Below are 21,941 nucleotides of genomic sequence, written 5' to 3' on the forward strand. Positions count from 1 at the left end.
TCTACTTCCTCTTTGGCTCACTGAAAACAGCAGAAGGTGGCCCAAGTGCTTGGGCCTCCTGACACCCACATGGGAGACTTGGGTGGAATTCCAGGCTCCTGGCTTTGGCCTGGCCCAACCCTGGCCATTGTGGTCATTTGAGGAGTGAACCAGCAGGTGAACCAGCTCACTCTCTAATACTGCCTTTTAAAAAAATCTTCACACACACACACACACACACACACACAAGAAGATGAGGCTGCAGTATACTGGGTGCCAGAAAGAAAGGACTTGGTGGGAGAGGGGCATGGGGAGGGGCTGGCCATCCATGCAAAGGACGGAGCCACAGAGAGGCTGTAGGCATCAACCTTGAACATAACAGCAGCAGGCAGGATTTCCTAGTGGGGCAGGGGCAGGGGAGGGGTCACTGGTTGCACTTTGTCTCCTGAAGGGCACGATGGAGTTCTAGCTCCCTGTGCCTGTGCCCCTATTTAGAATGAGGTCTTTGGGAAGGTAATCAAGATGAAGTTGTACTGGACTATGGGGGGTCCTGGATCCTTACAAGAGGGAGGACAGGCAGACACACAGGGAAGACTATGCGAGGGCAGATCCAGATGTGGGGGTGGGGCAGCTACAAGCAGAAACAGCACGAATCCCCAGCAGGCGGCAGAAGCCCGGGACAGGGTCCCTCCGAGACTTCGGACGCTGCAGGTTCAGCTGGCCGCCTCAGCTGCGAACCAGTAAGCTCCTGTGGCCTTCATAATTTCACCCAGTTTTCTTAGCTGTGGGAGCCATGGGAAACCACTGGACAGTAAAGTTAGTGGGTCACAGCTGACGCAGAAATGGGATATTGGCTTTGTCTCAAACTATTTCCTCTCAACTGTTGATTAATTATGAAGAGGAGACAGCAAGTTTACCAGGGTAAGGCCTGGCAGATACCACTGTGGTGGATGCTCAGGGCTGACGTCACTGGAAACACCTGTCATCACCGTGTGCACCCAGCACGGTGGAACGCAAAGGGGCCGTCACCCATGCAGTCTCCTTTCCCGAACACAGAACTGCCATCAGCTCACAAGAAAGAGCCGGAAAACCTAAGCAGAGCAGCAGCCCACAGAGAACTGATGGTGGCCCTCTCTAGACTCAGGACCATGAAACACAAGACAAGACGGAGGAGCCAGCACAGCCAGAAGGAATCCAAGGAACGCCAGGAACCGTGCGATGCGGGGGATGGCAGCATTTGGCCCAGTGGTCTACACCCTGCTTGGGACAGCCGCGTGCCATGTCAGAGTGCTTGGGTTTCAGTCCCAGCTCTGGTCCTGATTCCAGCTTCCGAATAGTGTGCAACACTGATGGCTCAAGTAGTTGAGTTCCGAGGCCACCATTGTGGCGTAGTGGGTTCAGCCGCCGCCTGCAGCTCCAGAATCCCATGTGGGTGCCAGTTCAGGTCCCGGCTGCTCCACTTCCCATCCAGCTCCCTGCTAATATCCCTGGTAAAGCAGTAGAAGATGGAACAAGTACTCAGGCCCCTGCACCCACATGGGAGCCCTGGATGAAGCTCCTGGCTCCAGCCTGGCCCAGCCTTGGATTTTGCGGCCATTGAGGGAGTGAACCAGCGGATAGAAGACATCGGGCTCTCCTGCACTTTTCTAACTCTTCTTTTCAAAGAAGTAAATAAGCCAGTCCCAGAAAGACAAATACCCTGTGTTTTCCCGGGTCTGTGGTAACTAATAAGAGTACCAAAAATGTAATGTAAAGGAGTCAAACTGACATTCTGAAATCCAATGATTGCTTGCAGCCCTTGTCTCTATTGTTGAGGAATTGTGTTTCTGTTGACTTCTTTCCTTAGTGTTAGGTTAACCTTATGAGTATAAAGTAAACTGAAAGGAGGTCACTGTAAAAATTAAGAGAGGGAATAAGAGAGGAAGGAGGGGGGAAGGGTGGGAGCCTGGGCAAGAAGGAGGGTAGGGTGGAAATATCACTATGCTCCTAAATCTGCATACATGAAATACATGAAATACATGAAATTTGCATGCTTTAAATTTTTTTAAAAGAGACAATAAATCTTTAAAAAATAAATCTTTAAAGAAGAACGGATGGAGTTACCGGTTCCTAGCTTCAGACTGGCCCAGCTCACGCATTGTGGGTATTTGGGAAGTGAGCCACTGGGAGAGCTCTCTCAAATAAATACACATAAAAACAAGGTGCACTGGGGCACCCTGGAATGGGAGTGGGACAACTGGCGAGCTCCAGATGAAGTGGTGATTTAATGAGCCGTGAGCACCTCCCCTGGTGGGCACATCAGGTCGTAACCGAGCTGAAGACCCCGTGGAACAAGACGTGGAGGAACAAGGCAGTGACTCTGATGATCCTGACCTTGCGCAGGCCCAGGCCGGGTGTGTGTGTGTGTGTGTGTGTGTGATTAACAAAAAGGTTTACAAAGTAAAAAATTTTAAAAGTTTTAAATAAGAAAAATATCTACAATAAGGATACACAGAAAATATTTTTGTACAGCTGCTCCATGTATTTATCTGTCCTAAGTATTATTACAAAAGAATCTTAAAGTTTAAAAAAAATAAGTTAAAAAGTACAACAGTTGCAGTAAGAGAAGGTTAACTTGTTGATGAAGGAACACTATTTGTTATAAATCTAGCTCAGCCTGAGGGGGTGGTGCTCACTGTCTAGTGCAGTGGGCAGTAACCCCCTAGGACTTCCCACTCACTCACTCTGCTCACCCAAAACAACGGTCAGTCCTACCAGCTCCCTTCACGGTAAATGCCCCAAATTGGTAGACCATGTTTTTCGATCTTTTATACCATACTTTTACTGTACCTTTCCTGCTCTGGGACCCCCAGACATCATTGTGTTACAGTCGCCTGCAGTACTCAGTTCAGTACCTGCTCTTGGGTCCGTGGCCTGGGGACAACAGCCTGTACAGTAAAGCTGAGATGTGCAGGGGGCACCTGCCCTGATGCGCGTGCACACCACGGTGGAACTGCCTGATGATGCGTCTCCCGACGCGTGCCTCTGCTGCTACGTGACTGCTGACGACAGCTCTAGGATCCCAGAGAAAGCGTGGTTTGGGTCATGGTTCCTAGGCTGTGTCAGATGCTACAGAGGAGGAGTGGAGGGAAGAGTGTGCATGAACTGATTGCTTTTGCAATCCTTCTAAGATTCTTTCAAAATTACCTCCACACTTCAGAAGCAATGAGGGGGAGTCCTACAGGAGGCAAAACCCAGTGCGGACGGTCAGCCAGTGACCACCTAGCCACACAAGTCATAGGAAATCAAGTACGCTGAAAGTAAGCTCAATAAATCACACGACGACAATGACATCTTCATTGTGCAAAGCACCAAGAGCGGCATCACTGAAAACAACACACCGTGTTTAACATTTTTATTTTTAACTCTGCTTTGGTAGTACAAAAGTCGTAAAAGTACAAACCAGACAGTTAAAAATACATTTGACACTCGCAACGGTGAAAATTTTCCTTTACAAAGTTTTCCACGAAGGTGGCGCCTGGCTCGTTGGTTACACAGAGAGGCGCTCTGCATCCTTAGTGTTGTGTAGAGGACATGTGTCGTGAGTCCCCGAGCCTCCTGGAGAAGCAGGAGGAACAGGGGCCGTGCAGCCGCAGCACGCTTTGGGCACACTCAGAGTCTCATCAGGGCGTACACCCCAGTGTAAGGCTTCTGTGCGGGAAATGTCGAAGGCGTAATGTTTGGCATATTTGGAAGCAAGCCAGACAAAAATGGCTCAACTACTGAAAACGTACTCTTGGTATAAATACAATTTTGAATGTTTCTGAGTATTCTCTTGCCTGCTGTATTGCTATCCAAGGGAGAAAAAAAAAGTGCTCTGGCTTGAATAAAATTAAGAAGTAATTAAAGCTGAAGAATACCTTTACATTTTATCCCTCACCATTTTGAGGGCATAGTATTTTCAAAGCAAAAATTACACCTTTTGTTTTGTTTCTTAAGTAAAACTATTGGCCTAGAGTCTGCATCTAATATTATTTACAATAATACACATCCCTAAAATTCCCGTATCGCTATTTTTGGGGACCTCGATGAAGTGTATTTCCATCCTGATTTCTCCTCCTCTGCTGTGTATATGAATGGATCACACACACCATTTATTAGTTGTCAGTAAGAACTCACGGGAAATTGAATCCACCATTTAAAAAGTTAGAAATTTTTAGTTTAATCCCAGAAATGGAGTCAAATAAGTCTATTTATAGTAAATACTTCGAAGTATATTTGCATGAAAATTCTCTTTCAGGAGACAGACTTTCTCTTCGAAATGATCAGAGGGCGCGAGGCACGCAGCACTGGGGCCCAGTCTGGAGATTTTGCTGTCACAGGACTCCCATGCCCCTTCCCCGACAGCTCTCATACCAACGCTGCTGTCTCTGCCTCCGGCTTCTTTCAGGGTTTTCATAAAACACAAAGCTCCAAAATTTTTAAATTGTGTCAAAGAGCAGGATTTTCCAGGACTAAAGAGAAAGTGACCACTGACAGTCTTTAAATAAGGAGCACTGGTTACAAGATGAAAACAAGCAGTTCCCCAAGAAAAACAGGCCAGAGGGAGGTGTGGAGCCCACCTACTGTGAGGAGTGAGATTTTGTTTTGTTTTGTTTTTGCCTGGGGTTGCCAGAAGTTTTTTCAGTGTCTTTAGTGATTTTCTCCCTTTATTCAAAGTTTAAACAAACAAAAACAGAAAACCAACTTCCGGCCTTCTACAGGGGCCTGGGAGTAGCCAGGTACAGCATCTGGTCCCTCCTGATCCAGGATCTCTCAGGGAATCCACTCCTGGGGCTGGACGGGACTGTTGCCACGGATCTTTTGCCACTGAAGGGTCACCTTTGATCGTTTGTAACAGCTCAATTGTCCATATGAAGATCGCCATAAAACTAGGATTAAAACGGCAGGCAGGAGCTGGGGAATAGTGCGTGCACGTGCACACACACACACACACACACACACCAGGAGCACAGGCTCAGACGGTACACATCTAGTTCCTCTGTACACAGTGATCGGAATGGAAAAACTGCAGTGTGTACACACCACGGGCAGGGACCGGGGCCTTGGGCAGGGCGATGGCTGGGGACAGTTATGCAGATAAAAAATAAGCTTTTTCCTTCCCAGCAAATGTAACCGTCAACAGACTTCAGGTGAAAACCTGTTGCAAAGCCAACAGACTTCTCCATCCAGCATAGCAACAATATCCCGGGTAGGCTTCATTCTCACGTCTGCTGACGTCATCATAGAAACGGTATAAAATGTATAAAAACATGGCCGAGGCAACTTTGCCATCTTCTGAGTTTCCAGTCTCTCAGAACTCTTCCAACGAAGTCACTGCTGCAAGAGAAAGCAAAACAGGCAAAGCTTTACCTGACAGTGGAGCACCACGTCCCGCATGGCCGCCTGGCACTTAAACACGTGGAGGAGCGGGCAGTCCAGCCCCGCCCCCACCTCTCATCCCCCCCAGCACACCTGGAGGAGCAGGCAGTCCAGCCCCGCCCCAACCTCTCATCCCCCTCCCCCCAGCACACCTGGAGGAGCAGGCAGTCCAGCCCCTTCCCAGCCCCTCATCCCCCCCCCCCAGCCCCTCGTCCCCTCCCAGCATATCTGGAGGAGCCGGCAGTCCAGCCCTGCCCCAGCCCCTTGTCCCCCTGCCCCCACCACACCTGGAGAAGCAGGCAGTCCAGCCCTGCCCCAGCCCCTCATCCCCCCCCCCCCCCAGCTCACCTGGAGGAGCCAGCAGTCCAGCCCTGCCCCAGCCCCTTGTCCCCCTGCCCCCAGCACACATGTCGTGCAGAAGTCAATCCAAGAACATGTTAAGGGCCTTCGTTATCAAGTTGTAACAAAAGAAAACAGAGACCCTAAGAACCCCAGGAGACTGCAGGTGTTGGTCTGGCTTGAGGTGCACTGCTAAGGTGACTGGGGGACATTCTCCCTGCAATGCATCCTCACCTCTGCAGCATGTGTCCCTCAACTTCCTCACTGGCCAGGGAACCTTCCACAAAAGCAACGCCCAATGGGAGTCCCCTGCTGGGACACAGCCCTGAGGCATCCAGGCTGAAGTGGGCGCTGATGGCTCACCATGATGCTTTTTAAAGTCACTCCAAAAGCTGGCTCTGCTCAGTGTCTACACTGACATCACATTACATAGTGGTAAAACAGTTTTCTGCTTTTCAAATGACTTTTTGCAAATAAATAATCAACAGATCTGTTCCCTTTTATGAAAGTAGCTCAAAAAGTTCATGGAAAACTGCAGTAAAAGCTAGGTTGATTTTGATGCAAAAAAAAATCTGAAATCTATACATATAAGGGGTCTTCAAAAAGTTCATGAAAAGTGTATATTATGAAAAACTATGCACATATTTCAAAAATACTGCACCAAAATAAACTTATCTTTTAGTTTTATTTTTTGCAAGAACTTTTAAATTTAAATTTTTTTTTTTATCTTAAAGGCAGGTAGACAAAGATGGAGAAAGCACACACATTTTTAGAAGTATCCTCCCACCTTCCTTTTCCAAAGACGGGATAACCAGGGCAGGACTGAGATTCCTGCCTGGGTTCTGCCTAGGTGCTGCCTGTGTAGGTTCCCCCCTCCCCCGACACACACGCACCATGCAGGTGAACTCAGGCAAAACACTGTTAGACCTGCCCACACTGCACTTGCTTAGGAATGCAAAACAGATCAGAGATGAAACCAGCTCACTGAAATATAAGGATATATTGATAGAGGTGTCGTCATTTCACAACATCCTTTCCACCCTACAGCTCATACTTCAAGATATGCATTCTAATCTTATTCCCACCATCCATTTCTTAAAGCATTCATAATGTTCACAATGATGCACAGTGGTCATGAGAGAGGAGAAGGAAGGAGGGGGGGCGGGGAGAGGGAGGAAGGACTTTCCAAAGGAGATGGGATGGGTAAAGGACCCTTGTCCCTTAACTAAAAAGGAAATGCAACATTACACGTAAAAACAGCACGAGCCACGTTGTGAGCTGTGACGTGCTAACTCCCCGCAGGGCGCAGCCAGGGAACAGCACTGGAAACACGGTCAAGTCTGCTTCCGTTTTCACAGGCAACACTCCAGCAGAGAAAAAGGCAGAAAGGCCAGGGACGGAGAAATATAAAAGTGGTCCCGAAAGGAAAATAAGAGAGAATTTACCCAGCAAAACTTTAAACTGGGCCATTATCTAGAAAATGAGCGTTCTATTTTTATGCGCCTCTTTCTGTTCTCTCTTAGAACTAGACACTTGTGCAGCAAGGGAAGTAACAAAGGCGGAGGGGTGGGGGTGTTCTGGACCTAGAAGGCAATGCTTCCTCACAGTCGCTGTTTCCATTCCAGCCCCGCAGGGCGCCCCACTTAGAGCGTTTCCCAACCGATTTGACTGACTTAAGGAGTGGGCATGTGAGACACAGGCTGGCCTAGCACGGAAGGGAGTGGAGCCAGAGCCCTGGGTTCAAATCCAGCCCCACGTTACCCCCATCACCAGCTGCTGACCCTGGCCGTCTGCAGCTCTCTCTCCCAGGGCCATGGGGGTCTTAATGTGGTGCCCAGCAGTTGGACTCCCCCCCAAGGCTGAATGTTAGGACCACTCCATCATCCAGCACCCTAGCCTTCTGCCACAGCTGCCCCATGCACAGCGTCTCAGACAGAAGAAGGGGGAAAGACAAGTAGCTGTGGGCAGCCCTCACTGCGAATACCAGAAACTAAGCAGACAAAAGGAAAGTTAATCTCTCCAAAGCTCTTGCCCTCTGGTCTCCCCTTACAAGCACACACTTCTCAAACTCAGCACTTCGCTGGCAGAATGTCCAGGTGAGCGCAGGCCTTATCAGAAAGGCAATCGAGAAAGGCAAAGGATACCACACCCTCCCTGGCTCCACGGTTTGCCCTCACCCTTGAAAGGTGCAGACTGTGTTACGGTGTTTTCCACATTGTCCAGTTCCCACTCACTTCATTCTACAGCTGTGAAGATATCCCTGTTGACAAACAGACACATTCCTCCAAATGGGATTTCTTCGCCACAGCACACCAAATGTTAAAAGGTGCCTTACGGAGCTGGTGCTGTGGTGTAGCAGGTAAGGCCGCCGCCTGCATCCCATATGGGTGCTGGTTCAAGTCCTGGCTGCTCCACTTCCAATCCACTCTCTGCTGTGGCCTGGGAAAGCAGCAGAGGATGGCCCAAGTCTGTGGGCCCCTGCACCCGTGTGGGAGACCTGAAGGCCTAGCAAGTGCCTGGCACGGAGGAGAGGCTCGGCACACTGGGTTTAAAGACGTGGCGGTGCCTGCGCTGCGCTGGACGAGCGGGTGCAGCTCCTCTGAGATTACAGCAGCCCATGGCCTGAGTCCACCTTAGGAGGAACCGAATGCCTTCCCAGCTGGCCGCACTCCGGGCGGGGCTCAGAAAGCCAAGTGCCATCAGATGATCCCTCAGACCACAGGGAGCTCGGGCAGGGCGGAAATGATCCCTACCCTGAGCTCCTGGGTCACCGCGGCGGGGTGTGTGTGTGTGTGTGTGTGTGTGTCTCCTTGCAAGGCCAAGAAAGCACTCTGTCCCCACACCAGTGCTGGCTTCACAGTGTGCATCCTTCCCCGCAAGCCCACTCGCTCCCGAGCCCTGCGATGGGCACGTCAGTCCCTCTGAGCTGGGCTCTCCAACTGTAAAATGGGGACGTTATTACCCAGGTGCTTTAGGTTTCTGCCTTCACTCCGCGTTTCTCTTCACCTGCCTGCTCCTCCCACAGCAGGTCCTGAGCAGAGGCCGACCTCGCTCCACGCCCACGCTGAAGACTTAATGAGATCAGTCTTCCACTTAGGAGCAAGACGGCACTGGACAAAGCAGGGCTGGAAAGCCAAGCCAGGGACCCTGACTCGGGCCTGCTCCGGGCGCAGTGGCTTGCTTTGTTATTGTGGTTCTTGTTTATTTGTTTTCTATTTGAGAGGCAGGGAGACTGACAGAGTTCCTATCCACTGGTTTACTTCCCAAATGCCTACACGAGGCCTGGATTGGAGCCTGGAACTGGGAACATAGTCCAGGTCTCTCATAAGAGTGGCAGGGACCGGATTATAGGAGCCATCACTGCTTTGTCCCAGGGTCACATAAGCAAGCAGCTGGAATCAGGAGCCAGAACCAGGAGCCAAACGCAGGTACGCCAATGGGAGATGCGGGTGTCATAACCACTAGGCTAAATGCCCGCTCCCTGCAGTTTTTTAGATAAATTTATATTCCAGTGCCCCTACAAGACCAGTGAATCAAATTAAAAGGCTTCCATCAAATCTGAGCTCCCATGGCTTTTTAGAAAAATATGAATTTTTACCCGAAAACAAAACCCCAAGGACAAAAAATTAACTAGCTGGTAGAACCTGGAGTTTCCCACCAACACATCCTTCCCGGGAGAGCTCGTAAAGAAAAGAAATTTGGAGGCCTGCCAACGAAGCAACACAACTCAGGGGAGGGCCCCTCGGCCACAGAGTTCGAAGGCGGGGTGGAGCCTGCTCGGAGGAGGGCGTGATGGCAGCAGGTGAGGGAAGCCGGCCTGTGCCTGTCCATGGATGCTCAGTCTTGGCAAAGATGGCACGTTTATCCCACAGCACAGGCCAGCCCAGCAGTCACGGCTACTCACGTCTCAGCCCTCACGACATTTCCATTCCCCCATCCATAAGTCACAGGATGTTTCAATCTCCTCGGTACTAATTTTTTAATTCTATCTACTGTTAAAAAGGAAATGGTTATTTCTAAGACGTCCTTAACACAAACTAGAAAGTGGCCCAAATTCTCAAGGGACTTGCCCAGTACTGCTTCTGAGATGTCCTCACAGTCCAAAGCAGCAGTGTTCTTCAGAAGTAAAAAGGGATTCATGGGATCAGAGCTGGAGCTTGGGGGCAGGTGTTTTGGTACAGTGGGAAGTCACTGCTTGGGGCGGCCACATCCGGTGGAGAGTGCCTGTCTTCAAATCTCACCACTGCTTCCTACCCAGCTTCCTGCTAACGCACACCCTGGGAGGTAGTGGATGCTGGGTTCCTGCGACCCACATAGGAAATAGGGATGGAGCTCCTGGCTCCTGGCTTTGACGTGGCCCAGCCCTGGCTGTTGCAGGTATTTAGGGAGTGAAAGAGCAGATGGAAGATTTCTCTCTGTTTTTCTGTCTTCCAAGTAAATACAAAATGTAAAAAAAAATTAAATGTGGATGCTTATGGCCTAATAAATAACGAGGACCACCGAGAACGACAGGAAAATTATTGACAATAGTGAGTATTCAGCAGATACATACATCTGATTCAAGGACTGATTTAAGAACTAATTCAAAACCATATAAGGGCCTGCAGGCGGCGGCTTTACCCACTACACCACAGCACCGGCCCCTCTATGTGGGGAGTAGCTGGGAGATGTGAGCCGAAGGACCCCAAATTTCAGTTAGACAGGACTATGGTCAAGAAATCCACTGCATAATGCAGTGACCACAGTTAATGACAATGTACTGGATTCTGGAAAACTGCTAAGGGAACAGATTTTAAGAGCTCTGAGCACATGAAAAAGGGAAGTGTGTGGAGAAAGGCAGATGCTGGCCAGCAGAAGTCAGGCACTCCACACGTCTACACAGCAGATGCCGGCTAGCAGAAGTCAGGCACTCCACACCGTCTACACAGCAGATGCCGGCTAGCAGAAGCCAGGCACTCTACACCGTCTACACGGCTCACAGATGCGGTGCACAACAAATACCTACACTTCTTATTTCTCTCTTTAAAATCCAATTTAAAAAAAAAGTCTAAAAGTACTATTATGTAAAATTGCTAACCCATGTTTTCAATCAGATTTATCAAGCCATGGAAGAGGAGCACACACGTCAGCACTCGGGCTGCGGAATGCTCATGGCAGTGTCGTCTTTAAAAAGCACCAGGACCGCTGACAATGGACACAAGGCAGTGGCATTTGGAGACTGAAAGCAATTCGATTTATTTAACTTTGAAGAACAAAAGCTTATTCTTCTAAGAAGAAATCAAAACACATTTTCTGTGGAAAAAAAGAAACCATATTCACTGCATTGCCAAAATAAATCAGGCAGAGTGCAAGCGAGATCTGGCTACAAAAAGGCCCCTGGCCCCAGAAGCAGGGTGAGAAGACCTGGGGTGTGGAGTGAAATGACAAACAACCGAACAACCGAAGGTGCTTTAAAACGGAAGGAAAGAGAAGGAGAGAGAAACCCTGCCCCGAGCTTCATAACTTGCTACTCAGGACCCAGGGTCTCTTAGTTCCAGGACCCCTGAGGAGACCCCGCCCTGGGTGCTCAAGTCCCCTAGAGAATGGCCCTGTGTTTGCATATGATCCGTGCACATCCTCTGACACAGCGGCTAAACCATATCTAGGTTATGGTCAATACCTAACACGATGCAAACAGCAGGCAAACAGTCATTACGCTGCACTGTTCAGGAATTAACAACATGGAGATGAAAGTCTCTACATGCCTGGTACAGATGTAATTTGTTAAAAATATTTTCAACCCAAAATTGGTGGCATGGAACCACACCCAATTTTCATTAAAAAACCCAAAGAAAGCAAAGAGAAACCTAGCCTGGATGTGCATTTGCATTTGAATATTTGAATCTAGTCTACAGTAAAGCAAAGCATTCCTGTAAAATAGCTAAATAGTAAAATCCAAATGTGAACAAAAACATCTTTTCAGTAAAAAAAAAAAATGCAACCCTGAAGATTGCATCTGCATATTAAAAGGACATGTCCCCTGCTTTGTTAGCTACATTCTAGGGAAATTTTTCCAATTCAGTCCAGATTCACAGATTTTCAAGATTTCTCTAGGTGAAAAAATCAAGTCACATTGAATATCTCACAAATATTCTCTTGGATGAGAAAAAATTAATCAACACATGAACTTTTGTAAGCATCAATGAATATTCCCTTCCCTCCTTTTTCTGTGTCCACAAGGTGTTGGGCAATCGGAAGTGGTCACCCAGCAGGTCTGAACGGCTCAGGCTCTCATCGGGGGACCTGGCTCTGTCGGCCCCAGCTGAATCAAGTCTGTGCCCCATGAAGCCAGAATCCTGGGTTTGATTCTTAACTCCACCTCATTCTTCCTGATAATGCCACACAAACTCTGTGCTTAACACTGTCATCCGCACACCAGGTAGTAACAGCACCGACCTTCTGGTGTCAGAAGCACTGAATGAAAGTTACATGGCATGCGCTTTTCAAAGCATGCTAGGTACAGAGCATTGAACAGCCGTGGGTACTATATATGTGGTATACTGGGTACTATATATGTGGTATACTCCGTGGATCATGGGCATTCATGATGGGAATCTCTCTGCTTCTGAGCTTGTTAGAAATTTTCCATAATAAAAAATTTTAATATTTAATGTCAGCAAGGTAGAAGTGCAGAGAACACATTCAAAGTGTTTGCTGGTTGCTGATCTGGGTAGCACAACGCAAAATGCCCACCCTCTGAGAGCTAACCACATCCCAGACACTCTCGTGGCACTTAAGCCTTAAATCTGCCAACTTAATATCCTCCTTCTACGTTCAAGGAAACCAATTAAATACAGTTTCCAAGCGGCGAGGCTCACATCTGAACCTCTGTCTTCTGATGATCAAACCCAGCCCTCCTTTATATAATCCTGCTGGGTGACAGTGTGCTGTGCAGGGAACATCAAACTCTAAACCAGTCAAATGGGGTCAAGACTTCAGACGAGTGGACAGAATCCTATAGTCAGATGCAGCCAGAATTGGGGCCAAGAAAACAGCTGAGCAATCCCAGTGCTGTGGCCCCTCCCAGACCCTGGGAAGCCCCTGCCTGGGAAGGGGCAATGCCTCCTTATGCAGAAAGTCTGCCCAGCTGGTGATGCACACAGTTTGTCATCGTGACCGTCATGCAGCCATGGGCTCTCCTTGCCTTTGACTTTAACAGGCAGGTGCTTCTCCTCCCAGGCAGGCAAGTCCTCCTGACTTGAATCAAATGCTGCTCTGAGCTGCAAAGGCCCCTCAGCATTGCAGTCCTGAGGTCTAAGCTATTAACTCCTGCCCGTAATAAGACTTCCCGCAGTGATGGAAATGTGCTGGATCTGCTCTGTGCAACATAGCAGACGCTCTGGACTGCATTTTCGATCAGGGGCTATTTATTACAAGTTCTAGGAAATTCTGCTGTGGAGGAAGTTCTAGATCATTAGTGGAAACATTCCCCACTCATGGGTCTGGGGCTGCCCCCTCAGTGGGTGTGCGACTGAGCTTGTGCTCAGAGACCTGGATTCACATCTCAGCTTCTCCTCGCAGCTCTGTGGTTCTCGGCCGTGTAACTTCACTCCTTCCACTCATCAGTTTCCTCATCTGCAAAACCGGGAGGATCGTAGCAACCCACTGGGAGACGCTGGCAATGGCGACACGTGCGATACACCCGGGCACAAGGCCTAGAGTACTGCAAGAGGGAATTAACATCCGTCCCACTTACCATCTTCATCATCCTCTTCCCTTTCCTAAATTCCTCTGGGCTGCCTTCCACAAGGTCACCAGTAAATGGCCAAGAAGCCAAAGGCGGACTTCTCAGCACTGTTTCTCCTCTTTAGAACAGGCCCATGTTGGCTCCCTAAACTTCAGGGGAAAAGGCCAGATCTCCCCAATGACCAGATTGCAAGACCAAAGTGAGTGGACCCCTGTGTCCTAGAGGACAAGAGCATAGCGCTTCCGGGTTACCTGCAGGTGCCTTCCACCCTCTGGGTGTGGCAGAGCACCGAAGTCACAGTCCCCTCCCAAATCCACGCCTCTCCTCCACTCAGCCACACCCACACCGCACCCAAAGTGAATTACTCACAATCGCCAGCAGCCTGGGCTGAACATTTCCTAGGTGGCATGCCCCGGGCTTCCCGGATTCCTTCACAGAAACCTCACAGCCACCCCTTGAGGCAGGAAGCATCATTCCCACGTGCCCGTGAGGAAGAACAACCTGAAGTGTCTTGCCCAGGTCTCAGCAGTGGAGAGTGAGAAGCTTGGATCTGCACATGGCAGCCTGACCCCAAGGCTCAGGTTCAATGTCGCTAATTCTCTGTACCCTGGAGGACCCTGCCTGACCACTGCCTCACCTCCTCCCCGCGCTGTGTAAGTATAAACTCCTCCACCTTCATACGCAGGCTCTGATGGCGCCCTTTAGAGCTTGATCATGACTAAGGCCTCAGACTTGCCCTTTTATATATAATAAGAAACATGAAAAGGATCACCGCTGTGCAAGTCACAACATAAAGGAGAAAGTCAGATGACGCCTAAGCCAAGGGGCTTTTTTTTCCCCCGAGAGCAGGAGCATCCAAAATTAAAACTGCCCAACCAGCAGCGCTCACTTTTGCTCTTCAGTTGTTCCCCAAAGACGGGGTAGAAGGAGTAACAGTCCTACTGAGGTCACTTCCTTTGATGTGCACATCAGAGAAAACTGATTTTCAGCTCCACCCAAAGAAAAAGCATCCGTATGCTTGCTCTAGCCTTTTTTGGCTCTCGGTTTACTTAGGAAAGATAACAAGAGTACGTGTCATTTGTCCTGCAAGGTTTTTTAAAGGAAATTTAACATTTAGAAACCTGTGGGGATTTCACATTCTCAAAGTCTGGATTTTGCTTTTTCAGTAAGAAGATGTAGCAAACACTAGGCACTGTCTGCCCACACAATAGGTGATGATGGCTGATGTGGTTTCTGGTTTGCCACACTCCCCCACCACTTCACATTGCCTCCCGGGGAATCCTTTCTTCTCACTGTCATGCAGGCCAAGCCCCTGGAGACACAGACTTCGTGGCTTCTTCCCAAGACCAGGTTCAGTCCCCCTCAGTCTCTCCCATTCCAGAAGATCCCCTGGCTTCCCTGGCAAATGCCCACCCCTCTGCCAGCGTCGCCGACGCCGCAGCTCACCTGCTACTCCGTGTCACTGTGTTCTCTCTTCACAGGCGTCGCAGGCACCTCTCCATTGACGCCCTCGGCCCCGCTCACTGACATCAAACTTCTCCGCTCCTTCTGGTTGGACTTGTGCTCCACTTTTGTGACTCTGAACCTGAGGGCAGGAAGAGGGGATGTGATGAGATCTGCATCTCCAGTCAACAGGATTTACGAATGGATAAAAAAAATGGTCAGTCTAGAGGGCCCCAAACAAACTCAGTCAAAACTTGGTACAGCAAAGAGAAACCACACACTCACCAGGATGAGGTCCCTACCCAGCGGCCCCCTGCACCTGCCACGTTCCCAGCTGAGTTCCCCTCAACCACATCACAGACTGTGCTGGATTTTAATGGAGCATGCAAAATGCACTGAAGAACACAGGTACCCAAATATGAAGCAGCCCAGAGAGCTGGTTTCCAACAGTGGCACGGGTGTTAACATCAGTTCTTCTACCCACAGAGGGCTGGATAAAAGATCGACTGCTTCACACATTAGGCCGATGTAAATAAAACGTTCAGGAGAGAACTACCTTATGAAAAACACCCCGTCAGATAGTCCTGTCCCAGCACACACACATACAAGAGCCAGGAAGCCATCCCAGGTCTCCCACATGGGTGGCCGGAACCCGGCTGCTTCAGCCATCACCCGCTGCCTCCCAGGCTGTGCACTAGCAGGAACCTGGAGCTGGGAGCAGGGCTGGGACGCGAAAGGAGGCACTCCAGCATGGGACGCGGGCATCGTGATGGCTGTCCCAACCACAGGGCCACATGCCCACCCCGTGGCTGTTTTTTAAGACAAATATGGGTTAATTTTCTTATGGTATTACAAAAATTTTAAAGAAGTTAGTGATGAGATTTTCATTAGAATGAAAGGAGAAGTTAAATTTACTCAATTTCACTAATTTCACATCACCATCAAATCCTTAGTCTTTCATAATAGTTTCTATTTCTGGTCTTAATTTCCCTTCAAAGCATCTCAAGTAAATTCTCCTCCTTTGTCCAAAATGAGATCACCAACCACGAGGAGGAGGAAGACTGAGGAAGTGGAAGGAAGTGTAGGGGAAAGCTGTGACCACAATGCTATTCCGCTGAACTGGGAGAGCTCTCTTAAGCAGTGCATGCTGAAAAACAGCCTGGAATAGTTCAACGCCCAGAGTATCCAACACCCAAGAAAGAGGGTTGGACTGGGGTCATCTTACAAAGCCACGTGGGATCTGACTTGAAAATGTCAGCAGATTTTTGTTTTAAAGCAAACAAAACAGGCTTTGTGCAAGCCAGCTACAGGTTCTCATTACATTTGCATTCATAAATTCCCATGACTCTGCCTCTTAGTAAAGCAGCGTGGTCATGAGTTGTACTGTGTCGCTGTCGGAGGCGAACAGCCCTCCAGTCTTCTCCTTGCTTTTGCAACACATGATGAAAGCCAGCCGGGTTAAAATCACAGTAACAATGGCCAAGGCTTCTTGAGTGCACCAGTGCCCAAGGTGGTCCGAGACCTCTATGGGAGCCTGGGAGGTGCACAAGCCTGACATCCCCACTGTACAGAGTAGGAAACTGAGGCACAGAGCAAAGGAACAGTTTTATGCAGTGCTGCCAAGCTCTGAGTGATGCAGATGCACTGAGTTTAGTCTGGGCTTCCCTTCTCTGAGGTTTCTCAGGAGAAAAGGAAAGATCTTGTCTCCAGTACTGTCCCTTTGTTCAGTGCTGACCCAGTCTGAGGACAGCCAGTGTGCTCACCACTGCTCCTTTCCAATGGCCCGTCTGCAGGTAGCATCGGCAATGCACTTCCTGCATGGGACTCGCAACCCAAACCACATTCCCCTGCAAAACACTTCCTGTCACCTCGCTTACCAGCGGGGTCTTCATAGAACGCACAGGTCACAAGCAGATGTTACTTTAAGGACACAGGGGAAGGGAGTGAAAAGAAAGCAGTCACCGATTCCCGTGGACCTCACGCGGCAGACTGGAGAGCAGGCCGAGACCCCGTCCTCTCTCACCCGGGCGCGAGCTGATGACACTCCCCAGGTCCCTGGCTGGTGCTGCCAAGCGGCTGAGTTCCAGCCGGTGAATCTGAGGCGTCACGGGTACCATTCCCAAGCCCAGCCCATGAACACTGCTTGCACCAACCTTCTCCTTCATACAAACCCGGCACAGCCACAGAGGGAAGGGGCCTGGGATTCTGGACGAGCCAACCACCGAGGTTTCAGTCACCAGCTCTGGATTCTCACGGTGAAGTAAAAACATCTATTCTGTATTTAGTGGGGTGTCGCTCCCCCATTCGCGGAGGAACGACACCGGACCCTGCGCTGTTCTTTTTCCCCGGCCCTTCCCGGGTTTGCTGCCGGTCCTTCCCGGGTTTGCTGCCGGTCCCCCCCTCGCGGAAGAACGACGCCTTCCCGGGTTTGCTGCCGCCCCCCCCCCACGTCCGCGGAGGGGCGGCACCCCCGCTGCTTCCCCGGCTTCCGCGGAGGAGCGGCACACCTCCGGCTGGCCCTCTCAGGGGTCGCTCAGATATTCCTCAGATGTTCCTGGTGCATATTGTCTCTCTCCTCCCTTATAGTCCTCTTCCACCAATTCATGCTCTGCTGCCCACACGCCGAGCACGCTACTCTCCTCCAATCAGGAGCAGGATCAGCTCCTGCAGCTTGTTAGTTGAATTGGTGAGGCAGCTGTGTGGAAGTTGTTTGCTCTCTCTCAGCACCATATTGTGGGAGATCAGATGCACAGAATTAGTCTTAGCTCCAGTAATTTAGTCTAGTCTCAATTGCTTCCCACAGTGGGGAATCGGGGCTTTGTTTGCTTCAGCGAGTATTTACCTTAGTTAATACATCGCCCACGTGACCTACCAAGAGCTGCCTCTCAGGGTTCCTCTGTTGTTGGAAACACCCCAGACACTGAACAGGAAGCATCGTGAAACCTGCAAATCTGACCTGAGCCCGGCTTAGGAGGACACACCCCATAGTGGGCAGGGAGGTGCCAACCTGCACCCTCCGGCCACCACGGCCACCTTGGGGATCTTACCTGCCTACAGAGAGGACAGTGACTTCTCCTTGGCGCCTGGGTCGGCTCTCTTTGGACTTGTTGGTGGGCTTTGTGAAATGCCATCGCTTGTGCCGACACCGCTGACACACGTCCCTCTCGACGGCACCGCCCACTGTGTGCAGATGGTGGCCACAGATGTGCTTGCCGGGGGTGGCCCCTGGTGACAAGGGCCCGGGACTCACAGGCGGGCTCCCAGGAGTGCTGGGGCTCACGGGGCTAAGATAGGCACAGGAAAAGGAAAAGGTGGACCTGGTTACTTAAGGAAACACCAGCTAGCACAGTCTCCCCCCTGTGAATAGAGAAGCAGGTTTAAATTGGAAATAAAAACCAACATGTATCTTCCAACTGTGCAAATGGGTTTTGCAGGCACTACCAGACAGCAGGTATTCAGCTCTTCCGACCACACCACCACAGCCCATCCTGAATAGCATGAATGCGATTGATCACTTACAGGATGGAATTAATTGACTGGAAACCGACCACTGCTGCTAAGGATGATTCACTGTTTGACTTTATTCAGTTTCTTCCTAAAATACCAACCTCCCTTCTCAACCAATCATTCTCCTTTCTCACACATGGCCGAGTGCAGACCCAGAATTGTAACCAAAGAAATGCCTTGAATGTATGAGGATGCTTCAGAAAGTTTGTGGAAATAGAATTTAAAAATGAGTTTACTGAGATAGGTGCTGTGGCGTAGCAGGTAGGGCCACCACCTGCAGTGCCAGCCTCCTATATGGGCGCTGGTTCGTGTCCCAACTGCTCCACTTCTGATCCAGCTCTCTGCTATGGCTTGGGAAAGCAGTGGAAGATGGCCAGGGTGCTTGGGCCCCTGCACAGGCATGGGAGACCTGGAAGAAGCTCCTGGCTCCTGGCTTCAGATTAGCATGGCTCTAGCCGTTGTAGCTTTTTGGGGAGTGGGCCAGAGGATGGGGGACCTCTCTTTCGCTCACTCGCTCTCCAACTCTGCCTCTCTGTAACTCTGCCTTTCAAATAAATAAATCCTTGGGAAAAAAATGAGTTTATTTTGTTGAAAAAAAAAAAAACTGTGAGATCCATACACAGGATCTTCAAGAAGTTCGCAGAAATGAACATTATGAAAAAATACTCATGGATTTCAATGACTATTTGCACCAAAATAAACCTATCTTTTCTCATGATTTTTCCATGAGCTTTTGAAGTATTCAGTGTACCCTGAAGGAAAGAAAAACCTGAATTTCAATCAAATAGCTGATGATTTCAGATAATCAAAATATTTGATCCAATCTGGCTCTATTATCAATGGGTGGTAATAACAGTAACAATAAAAATAGCTAGGTATGCTAATCCAATTCAACCTTATAAAGCGACACCATAAATAGTATTAATTTCCTCACTTTAAAAATGAGGACACTAGCCGGCGCCGCGGCTCACTAGGCTAATCCTCCGCCTTGCGGCGCTGGCACACAGGGTTCTAGTCCTGGTCAGGGCGCCGGATTCTGTCCCGGTTGCCCCTCTTCCAGGCCAGCTCTCTGCTGTGGCCAGGGAGTGCAGTGAAGGATGGCCCAAGTGCTTGGGCCCTGCACCCCATGGGAGACCAGGAGAAGCACCTGGCTCCTGGCTTCGGATCAGCGTGGTGTGCCGGCCGCAGCGCACCGGCCACGGCGGCCATCGGAGGGTGAACCAATGGCAAAGGAAGACCTTTCTCTCTGTCTCTCTCTCTCACTGTCCACTCTGCCTGCCCCCCCCCCAAAAAAATGAGGACACTGAAGCACAGAGAAGTAAAGTAACTTGTCCAAGAGGGTACAGCAAATAAGCGATAGATCTGAGATCCAGACACAAAAAGCGGAATTCCAGAATCCACGCACTCTGCCTCCACGTGAACTACAGTGTCTCTGAAGCAGGGGAGACCACTTTGATAATCTGGAAGAAACGTGGCCAGACCACCTGAAACCTACGCAGAAGCAGAAGTGGAAAAAATGAGTTTATTTTTGTTGCAAAAAACTGTGAGACCCACAGATCCACAGGATCTTCAAGAAGTTCAAAGATATACCAGATGTTGGCTCCTTTCAAAAGGCACATGTCGGGAGGAATCAGAGCAGGTCAGGGCCAGGCTGGCCAGGACGCAGCCTCAGCCCCACCTGGGTGCACAGCCTGATACCTGCGATTGTGACCAGAGTCCCCAGGGCACCGGGGTTGGTTCCAGACAGCAGAAAGCAGTCCTGTGCTGTTGAGAACCGACGGCCTGCAGGCTACACATGGACAGCCCTCGGCTGAGCACGTGTTCTCAGATGGCACACACAGCACCTGCTCTCTGGGGGTGCCCTTCAACCTGCCAGAATAAAACCAGGCAGCATCGCCTTCCTGGGGTAGAGGCACATTCAATTAACTCCCCACATGAGAAGGCTGAATTTAAGGGTTTAACAGCATCCATTCAACGAACATGTACCAAGTACTGGCTGTGGCGCTACAGGATGCCCAAAGACAACTAAAGATACCGTGACGGAATCTGGGCCAGAATGTGGGAGAAACCACAGTCCTGTGTCTCTAGAAGCTACATCACCAGAGCTTCCTTACCTCGCCTGCCTGCACTCTCATTTCTCTAGAATGCGCCTCTAACACGGCCACAGTGACAAACACACGGACGCATTTAAGACGCATTTAGGACGTGTACCACCCACGTAGGAAGCAGCAGCAGATCCAACCTCCCTGCCACGTCACTCAGTCCTAATTTACTTCGTCAGCCCTCCTTGCTACTGGCCAGAGCACACTCTCTTGACACTCCAAACCAAAGCATCCCCAGGTGCAGTGCACTGCACACTTTCATGCTCTCGTGCCTTTTCTCCCGACTTCCTCCTGCCTCCTGTCCCACCTCTTGCACACTCCTGGTTCAGCTCTTCTGTGCCAGGCCCTCTGGTCGCTGCTTCTCCTACAGCACATTCAGGCTCTTTATTCCCCGCTAGACTGAGTTCCCCCACAGCACGGGTCTGTAAACACTCAGCTCTTGCACACAGCAGGTATTCAATAAGTGTGTAACCAGTACACAACAGGCATTCAAAACATGCTCCTTATTGGAAGTATATAGAAACACAGTGATCTGTAACTAATTATGAAGGAATACAATATGCAACAATCAAAACCTAAAACAGTAATACAAAAAGAGAACATAACAGGTGTCTCTAACCAGCAAAGTATGTCAAGTTTGACAAGTTTGTCACTTGTTTACTCATCATTGGCCATGCAGGTTTTTCAATGCCTGAGGTACTAAAAGGTATCTTTTCCTTTTAACAACCCAACGAAGTAGGGACAGTGGTTGCCTCCATGCTCTAGATCGGGATGGGGAATGTCTGACCTACAAAATTATTTGGCCTGACCCTGCCAAGGCAATGCCAGGCAGGACTTGAAATTCACTAAGTCTATAGCAGGCTAATTTTTAAGCTGATAATTCTGTATGGGCTGTAAATGGTGCTATAAATATCCAAGTGGCCCTTGGCAGAATAAAGGTCCTGCACCCCTGCTGTAGAGGACAGACCTTGAGCCCAGGGAGGAACAGGCAGTCACTAAGTAGCAGAGGGAGGACCCAGCCAGCGTGCCCTGGTACCAAGGCTGTGCGCATGCCCTTAACTTCTTCCCGTCGCCATTCTCCAGCAGTCGTCCAACTAGCACAAGTTCCTACCCCAGGGACAGGGACAATGTGGGGAGACTCGGGTTGTCATGCCTGGAGTCACTTGAGAGCTAGCTAGTGCTCTGGCACGTAGGGAGGGGTGAACGCCCTACAACGAGCAGGACAGCGCCCAACAGCAAGCAATTATCTAACAGATCGGCCTTGCAATTGTCATCACATCGGAGCAAAGAACTGAAAAAACCTTGTCCAGTAAAAGGCAGGAGAGGCGCTTACCTTTCCGGATCACACAGGCTATTGTCTGCTACCATTGCCTTTAAGACATCCGCATTGGCTAGGGAACAAAATAAAATTAAATGGAATGAGTAAGATGGGTAATCTCAGAACT

The 21,941-nt window shown here is 49.8% G+C and overlaps 1 protein-coding gene across 1 annotated transcript in view; it reads right to left on the reverse strand.

Moving 5' to 3' along the window:
• Positions 1 to 3,358: 3,358 nt before the first annotated feature.
• RELL1 (RELT like 1) overlaps positions 3,359 to 21,941 on the reverse strand; it is a 59,833-nt gene continuing 41,250 nt past the window's right edge. Inside the window, exons 4-7 of the mRNA XM_002709268.6 lie at positions 21,830 to 21,887; positions 17,935 to 18,171; positions 14,891 to 15,029; positions 3,359 to 5,337 (exon numbers count right to left, since the gene is read on the reverse strand). Coding sequence (XP_002709314.3) covers positions 14,894 to 15,029; positions 17,935 to 18,171; positions 21,830 to 21,887 — 431 coding nt within the window. The 3' untranslated portion in view covers positions 3,359 to 5,337; positions 14,891 to 14,893. The remainder of the gene's footprint in view (positions 5,338 to 14,890; positions 15,030 to 17,934; positions 18,172 to 21,829; positions 21,888 to 21,941) is intronic.

The sequence above is a fragment of the Oryctolagus cuniculus genome, chromosome 2, assembly GCF_051225735.1.
Source record: "Oryctolagus cuniculus isolate XC-2025 breed Fujian yellow rabbit chromosome 2, ASM5122573v1, whole genome shotgun sequence".
In the NCBI taxonomy this organism is placed as follows: Eukaryota; Metazoa; Chordata; class Mammalia; order Lagomorpha; family Leporidae; genus Oryctolagus; species Oryctolagus cuniculus.